The sequence below is a fragment of the Hylobates moloch genome, unplaced genomic scaffold, assembly GCF_009828535.3.
Source record: "Hylobates moloch isolate HMO894 unplaced genomic scaffold, HMol_V3 SCAFFOLD_13, whole genome shotgun sequence".
Taxonomy (NCBI): domain Eukaryota; kingdom Metazoa; phylum Chordata; class Mammalia; order Primates; family Hylobatidae; genus Hylobates; species Hylobates moloch.
This window is the reverse complement of record NW_026652288.1, coordinates 35296995-35304775: the sequence shown is the minus strand read 5'-3', so window position 1 is coordinate 35304775 and position 7781 is coordinate 35296995. Positions and strand designations below refer to the sequence as shown.

The 7781-nt window shown below is 61.8% G+C and overlaps 2 protein-coding genes across 10 annotated transcripts in view; both read left to right on the top strand.

Moving 5' to 3' along the window:
• LOC116480610 (carcinoembryonic antigen-related cell adhesion molecule 1-like) overlaps window positions 1-7781 on the top strand; it is a 1172951-nt gene that overhangs the window by 485941 nt on the left and 679229 nt on the right.
• CIC (capicua transcriptional repressor) overlaps window positions 1-7781 on the top strand; it is a 32109-nt gene that overhangs the window by 20574 nt on the left and 3754 nt on the right. For 7 of the 9 annotated variants that reach the window (XM_032172738.2, XM_058426529.1, XM_058426530.1 and 4 more), the window contains exons 3-12: window positions 2511-2660; window positions 2746-2980; window positions 3060-3189; window positions 3285-3467; window positions 3550-3715; window positions 4639-4841; window positions 4930-5155; window positions 5589-5692; window positions 5974-7207; window positions 7299-7486. In XM_032172738.2, coding sequence (XP_032028629.1) covers window positions 2511-2660; window positions 2746-2980; window positions 3060-3189; window positions 3285-3467; window positions 3550-3715; window positions 4639-4841; window positions 4930-5155; window positions 5589-5692; window positions 5974-7207; window positions 7299-7486 — 2819 coding nt within the window. Of the gene's footprint in view, window positions 1-44; window positions 513-2510; window positions 2661-2745; window positions 2981-3059; window positions 3190-3284; window positions 3468-3549; window positions 3716-4638; window positions 4842-4929; window positions 5156-5588; window positions 5693-5973; window positions 7208-7298; window positions 7487-7781 lie in introns of those variants that run through there. The other 2 variants (XM_032172739.2, XM_058426532.1) reach the window with 2 other exon arrangements.

Genomic DNA, 7781 nt, shown 5'->3' with positions numbered 1-7781 from the left:
GAGCGAGCGAGCGAGCCAGCGAGCGGGGAAGGGAGGGGGCCGCCCCCGCGCACGCGCGCCGCGCCCCGCCCCGCCTGCCCCGCCTGCCCCGCCCGCCCGCCGGACTCCGCGAGGGAGGAGGGAGAGGGAGGGGGCGGCGCCGATGGCCCCCGTGCCGCGCGCCCCGTGACGGCCCCCGCGCGCGCCGGGGGGCGGGGCGGGACCGGTGCGCGCTGACCTCCCCCGCCCCCCGGGCGGCGGGAGGCAGGCGGCGCTGTGCGCAGGCGCGCCCGGCGGAGACCCCCGCGTGGGGCGGCCGGAGGGGGGCGGCGGGGGGGGGCATGCGGCGACGGCCTCTCGCTCCCCCCGGGCCCAAGCGGCGACGGCCGAGGAGCGGGCTGCGGGCGGAGCGGCGTCGGCCGCTGAGGAGGTGCGAGCCCCTGCCGGGTCCCCCCTGCGCCGGACCATGTATTCCGCCCACAGGCCCCTGATGCCCGCGTCCAGCGCGGCCTCCCGTGGCCTCGGCATGTTCGGTCAGTAGCGCCTGGGCCCTGGGACTGCAGGGGTCAAGGTGTCGGGGTGCTAAGTGCGGAGTAACGGTGATGGGGGTATAGTAGGGGAGAGAACAGTAGAGGCAGAGTAAAGGGATGACGGGGAAAGTTACGGAGCTCGGCCGGGCCGAGTGGTTAGTGATGGCAGGTGGGAGTGTAGCGGAGTGGGGCGTATCTGGGGACAGCTGTGATGTTAAAGTGATGGGATGGCACAGGTCGGCTGTAATAGAAAGGTGAGGGGTGCAGAGTAATTGGCTCTGGAGCATGGGGTAGAATAGGAACAGCACGAGACCTGCTGGTCCTAGGGGAGGAGACTTGGATTGGGTAGTGGGGCTCAGGACAGGGCTCAGGAAGCGAGTGAGGCACTGTTCGCTGAGATCAGAGTGACGGGCTGCAGTGTGTGTGGTGTAGTTTGCAGAGAGCGTGACACCTAAGAACCTGGAGGGTTGTGCACTGGGGAGGGGTTCAGGAGGGAGCAGGACCAAAGGACTGCCCTCCATTGTCTGCTGGGTCCCTTTTCTCCACCCCCCAGAAAGGAGGAGGCCCTGATGGGAAAGATCTTTGCAAAGAGAGACACAGATCTAAGTCCCTGGAAGCTTTTATATGGGGTTGGAGGGCCCAGCGGGTTTTCAGGGGTAAGGGACAGGGTCATCGTAGTCTTGAGTGCTCTTCAGTGCTGTCTTCGTGATCCCAGTCCCTTGTTTCCTGAGGTCTACTTTTTCCTTTGTCAGCCCCTCACAGAATCAGGTCTCGAGGCCAGTGCCTCGCACAGAGCTCCCCCCTGTCCAGGCTTCTGAAGGCATGGGGAGGTCACCTCAGGTCAGGTTGATCTGGATCAAGGGAAGGCCTGGAATGATGGAGAGCAGGGCTAGGGCGGTTCCCTCCTCCCTTCTTCATCTTCCCCGAGCAGGGGCCTCTCTCCTCTGCTGGTTCCACTTCCCCCAGGGAGCCAGGCAGTGCGAGGGGAAGCCCACTCGTATCCTAGGCCCGCCCCAAAAGTCCAGCCAGGGGTAGGTCCCAGCCTAGGGCTTGCTCTTCCACCACCCACCTCTTGGAGCTGAAGGTTGGACCCCTGGGACCAGCCTCTTGGTGAGGAAGCATCTTCCTGTGCATATCCTCAAGGAAACACCTGGCACTTGTGCCCTCTCTGGGTAGAGACTTGTTACAATTCTGTCTTCTGGCCCATTGTCCGTGGTTTTTATTCCAAGGAGTTTACCACACCCTCCCCTGTTTTGGGCAAGGGGGCTGGACCCTGGACTACAGATAAGCCGAGGGGCTGATGGCGAGGGAGGCTGGGAGGCCGATTTGTGGATGGTGCATTGTCTTTGTGGGGGCAAAGGAGAGAGCTGCTGGAGCCACCTGTGCCCAGCCAGGAAGGGCAGGTGTGGCACTCTGTTTGTGGTGGGGGAGGAAGGCAAGGAGCAGAACCCCTCCCACACCACAGTTGTAAGAGACCCCACAGCCTGTGGGTAGTGAACGGAGAGTTGGAGGGGAGGGGACGTGGGGCCGTAAGCCTCAGGAAAGGGAAAGAGAGCATGAGGCCAAGGTGAGAGGCTGTGTTGGGTGGCGACTGGGCTGCTGGGAATGTGGCATGACGGAGGTGGGGGGTCCCAGCCCATAGAGGTCTGGGGCCTTGGGAGTGTGGGATGGCAGCCAAGCATGACCTGGTTTGTGACAGGAGCAAATTGTTCCTCTGGCCTGGTCCCTGGTGGCAGGGCTGGTGTAGATTGGTGGGGGGAGGAGTGGGGCGTGAGTACTATTTCCCTTCCCCGCTTCTGTTTTCTTTTTTATAAATCTAGAAACCTTTCAGGGAGGAGTTTTTCCTGAGTGACGTTGCATGGACGAGTCCAAGAGGCTCTGGTGTTGGGGGTGGGGGGTAGACAAAAGGGGTGGGGCTACCTCATCTAGGGTGGGGAAGAGCTTGAGTTGGGGTTGGGGCCAGGCCCTCCTGCTGCACATTCACCTGGCTCCTTTCCACAGTGTGGACGAATGTGGAACCTCGCTCTGTGGCTGTGTTCCCCTGGCACTCCTTAGTCCCCTTCCTGGCACCCAGCCAGCCTGACCCCTCCGTGCAGCCGAGCGAGGCCCAGCAACCTGCCAGCCACCCAGTGGCCTCCAACCAGAGCAAAGGTGAGGGCTAGGGGGAACTGGGGGCAGGCAAGGGTGTGGGGTCCAGGTGGCCTAGGAGCCCTCTGATCTACCTCTGTGTCCCCAGAACCTGCTGAGTCGGCAGCTGTTGCTCATGAACGGCCACCAGGTGGGACAGGGAGTGCTGACCCTGGGCGGCCCCCTGGAGCCACATGCCCTGAGAGCCCAGGACCTGGACCCCCACACCCTTTGGGGGTGGTGGAACCTGGTAAGGGTCCGCCTCCCACCACAGAGGAGGAGGCCCCCGGCCCCCCAGGAGAGCCCCGGCTGGACAGTGAGACAGAGAGTGACCATGATGATGCGTGAGTTCCCTGAGGCCTGGGACTTGAGGGTGGGATGGCCAGAGACATGGCCCTCACTGTCCCTGCTGCCCTGCCGCAGCTTCCTCTCCATCATGTCTCCTGAGATCCAGTTGCCTCTACCGCCCGGAAAACGTCGGACCCAGTCCCTCAGTGCCCTACCCAAGGAACGGGACTCATCTTCTGAGAAGGATGGGCGCAGCCCCAACAAGGTACTTTATCCCTGCCTGTCCCGTGCTCACCCTGTGGCCACCCACACCTGTCTCCCTGGTCCTAACTGTCCCGCTCTGGGCTGTGTTTAATGCAGCGGGAGAAGGACCACATCCGGCGGCCCATGAATGCCTTCATGATCTTCAGCAAGCGGCACCGGGCCCTGGTCCACCAGCGTCATCCCAACCAGGACAACCGGACCGTCAGCAAGATCCTGGGCGAGTGGTGGTACGCCCTGGGGCCCAAGGAGAAGCAGAAGTACCACGACCTGGCCTTCCAGGTAATGCAGCTGCCTCTTGGCTCCTCCCAGCTTCTTCTGGTGGGGTGGGTGAGTGAAGGGTTGCCCTGCCCTCTCCTGCCAGGTGAAGGAGGCCCACTTCAAGGCCCACCCAGATTGGAAGTGGTGCAACAAGGACCGAAAGAAGTCCAGCTCAGAGGCCAAGCCCACGAGCCTGGGGCTGGCAGGAGGGCACAAGGAGACGCGGGAGCGGAGCATGTCGGAGACGGGCACTGCTGCTGCCCCTGGGGGTTAGTCAGCCCCTTGGCTCTCCCACCCTGCCACCTTCCTCCCCGAGAGCCACCAGCTACTCCCTTGCTTGCTCCTCCCCTGCCCCAGCAGCTCCTCTCTGCTGTATCGCTTTTATTTGGCTACCCTTATCCGTAAAGGAACCGGCAGTTGATTCATGTGAAGGAGCCAGGGAGATCCAGACAGATACTAAGATTCCCAAACAGCAATCTCATTATCAACTGTTGTTTAATGAGTGTTTACTATGTGCCAGGCACTACAGGGAATATAAGCTCTAGTCTACAAAACCCCATTCTATTTCTAGAAGAAAAAACTGAAGTTCAGAGAGGCAAAATCACTTGCTTAAAGTCATAAACAAGCAAGTGACAGAGCCAGAATGTAAACCCCAGTTTGGCTGGCCCCCAACACCATAGTTGGAGCCACTGCAGCTCACAAACACCCCTGATGGGCTGCTTCCACTGACTGAGGGTGTCTGGTGTGCCTGGCGGTGTTCTGGGGCACATTTTTGGAGTGAGCCTATGGGTATGGCAGTTCTGTGAGGATAGATGGATAGTTCCTATGGATATGCACTTCTATGAGAGTGGGGACACTAGTTACTTCCTCTTTGAGATGAGGGAACCGAGGTTCAGGCCAGCGGTTGGCTAGCCAGCACCACGTGAACCTCTCTCCAGGCCTCCTTACTTTCAGGAGGGCTGTCCCCCAGGGAATGGGCCTGCTGCAACCCCAGAGGGCAGGAATCAGCAGGAAGGAGATGCTGGACTGGTGGTGGGTGGTGTTTTTTTTTTTTTTTTTTTTTTTCACCAAGTGGCCCAGAAATTCCAGCCTGCTTCTGCCTAGTACCTAGAAATATCTATGGGTTGTTGGGCCAGTCTAGGTGCTGGTGACAGGCTTACTGACTGTCATAGCTCCCTCCTCCACTTTACAGTGTCCTCTGAGCTCCTGTCCGTTGCAGCCCAGACACTCCTGAGCTCAGACACCAAGGCTCCGGGGAGCAGCTCCTGTGGAGCAGAACGGCTACACACAGTTGGGGGACCTGGCTCAGCCCGGCCCCGAGCTTTCTCCCACAGTGGGGTACACAGCCTGGACGGCGGAGAAGTAGACAGTCAGGCGCTACAGGAACTGACGCAGGTCTGGGGTGCAGGCCCCCTGGGGGGTGGGCAGGGAGCCTGTCCAAGGCAGCAGCCCCGCTGAACCCTCCCTGCCACCTATCCTGCAGATGGTGTCTGGCCCTGCATCGTACTCTGGCCCAAAGCCTTCTACCCAGTATGGAGCTCCAGGACCCTTTGCAGCCCCTGGTGAGGGAGGTGCCTTGGCGGCCACCGGGCGGCCCCCGCTGCTGCCCACCCGAGCTTCTCGTTCTCAGCGTGCGGCCAGTGAGGACATGACAAGTGATGAGGAGCGCATGGTCATCTGTGAGGAGGAAGGGGATGATGATGTCATTGGTGAGCATTGCAGGGCCCAGAATCTTGCCCAGGACCCAGCAAGCCAAGGCTCAGAGGGTGGGCAGAACTTGGATCCAGGCCCCTAGGCCCCTTTGGTTTCTTTTCCACTTGGTTTATGGTTGCATGTGGCCAGTTCAGGCCCTGCTGAGTAAACCCAGCCCTGCCCTCAGGAAGCCCCCAGCCCTGCAGGAAATCTGGAGGACAAGGGCGTGACCAGATCTTCAGGTGCAGTATTAGGGGCTCTTTCCTGCAGGCTCATAGGCTCCCGCACTGGGCACTGGGCATGTGGGCACAGCCCTGGGCTGAGGAGTAGCCTTCCTGGACAGCAATCTCCGCCGGTTTGGAGCAGAGCTGAGATCCAGGCTCCAGACTGTTCCTCCTGGGTCCCCTTGCATCTAGCCCCTTCCCCATACTGTTCCCTCCACTCCCTCAGCTGACGATGGCTTCGGCACCACCGACATTGATCTCAAGTGCAAGGAGCGGGTGACCGACAGCGAGAGTGGGGACAGCTCTGGGGAGGACCCAGAGGGCAACAAGGTGAGGGCTTGGGTCACGGTGCTGTCCCATCACACTCCCTCCTAAGCCACGGGAATGTCTGTTTCTCCCGGGTGCTTGAGAGGGGGAGATTAAGGTCCAGAGAGGGCAAGCTGCTTGCCCCGTGGGGAGTTGGGTCACAGCCAGGATGAATTGAGGCCTTCAGCTGGCAGGGATGCAGCCCTAGGCTGGCCTGGCTGACAGGCTGGATGGGCATGGCTAGGGGGCTGCTATTGAGGTGTCGGAGTGTCCTGAGCTGGGGTGTCTCCCTTCCTTTCATGCAGGGCTTTGGTCGGAAGGTGTTTTCACCTGTGATCCGTTCCTCCTTTACCCACTGCCGCCCCCCACTGGACCCTGAGCCCCCAGGGCCCCCGGATCCTCCTGTAGCCTTTGGCAAAGGCTATGGTTCCGCCCCATCCTCCTCTGCGTCCTCGCCTGCTTCCTCCTCAGCCTCGGCAGCCACCTCCTTCTCACTGGGCTCAGGAACTTTCAAGGCCCAGGAGTCTGGTCAGGGCAGCACAGCGGGCCCCCTACGGCCCCCACCCCCTGGGGCTGGGGGTCCAGCGACACCTTCCAAGGCGACCCGGTTCCTCCCAACGGATCCTGCCACCTTCCGGCGCAAGAGACCTGAAAGTGTGGGTGGCCTGGAGCCACCAGGCCCCTCGGTCATCGCGGCCCCTCCCAGCGGAGGAGGAAACATCCTGCAGACACTGGTGCTGCCTCCAAACAAGGAGGAGCAAGAGGGCGGCGGAGCCAGAGTGCCCTCCACCCCCGCCCCATCACTGGCCTATGGGGCCCCAGCAGCTCCCCTGTCCCGTCCTGCTGCCACCATGGTCACCAACGTGGTGCGGCCTGTCAGCAGCACACCTGTGCCCATCGCCTCTAAGCCCTTCCCCGCCTCTGGCCGGGCTGAGGCGTCTCCAAATGACACAGCAGGTGCCAGGACTGAAATGGGCACTGGGTCTCGGGTGCCTGGGGGCTCCCCGCTGGGTGTCAGCTTAGTGTATTCGGACAAGAAGTCGGCAGCAGCCACCTCACCAGCCCCACACTTGGTGGCTGGACCCCTGCTGGGCACTGTGGGGAAGGCGCCTGCCACTGTCACTAACCTACTGGTGGGCACCCCGGGGTATGGGGCCCCTGCACCCCCTGCTGTCCAGTTCATCGCCCAGGGGGCCCCTGGCGGTGGGACCACTGCGGGCTCAGGAGCAGGTGCTGGGAGTGGCCCCAATGGGCCAGTACCCCTGGGCATCCTGCAACCAGGTGCCCTGGGCAAGGCTGGGGGAATCACCCAGGTACAGTACATCCTGCCCACGCTGCCCCAGCAGCTTCAGGTGGCACCTGCCCCAGCCCCAGCCCCTGGGACCAAGGCAGCGGCTCCCAGCGGCCCTGCACCCACCACCAGCATCCGTTTCACTCTCCCACCGGGCACTTCCACCAACGGCAAAGTCCTGGCCGCCACCGCACCCACTCCTGGCATCCCCATCCTGCAGTCTGTACCCTCCGCCCCACCCCCCAAAGGTGAGACCTGGGCCGGGCAGCACTAGGAGAGGGGCCATAGTCCTGTTTGGCTCCCTTGTAACCTTTTCCTTTCTTGCCTCTTAACTTCCAGCCCAGTCAGTTTCTCCCGTGCAGGCCCCGCCCCCGGGTGGCTCAGCCCAGCTGCTACCTGGGAAGGTCTTAGTGCCCCTGGCCGCCCCTAGCATGTCAGTGCGGGGTGGAGGGGCCGGCCAGCCGCTGCCACTGGTGAGCCCGCCCTTCTCAGTACCTGTGCAGAATGGTGCCCAGCCCCCCAGCAAGGTGAGGGCCTGCCTTTCTCTCCACCTGCTGGGTGTTGGCCCCTGTACCTCATCATTTCTTTGTCTTTCTTTCAGTCTTTTCTGCTTTTCCGTGTCTCTGGTTCTCTGTCTTGCCATCTTCTGTGATGTCTCTGTGCATCCTGACTCTGTCAAGTCCTCAGTGTCTGTACCCTACTCCTTTGTGTCCCCACCTCTCACTGTCATCTTGCCCATCCTGTTCTCACCCCAAGTTCTGTGTTCCTTGCTTTTGCTTAGAGTCCCACTTGAGGTCTTGGTCTTCCCCTGCCCCAGTCTGG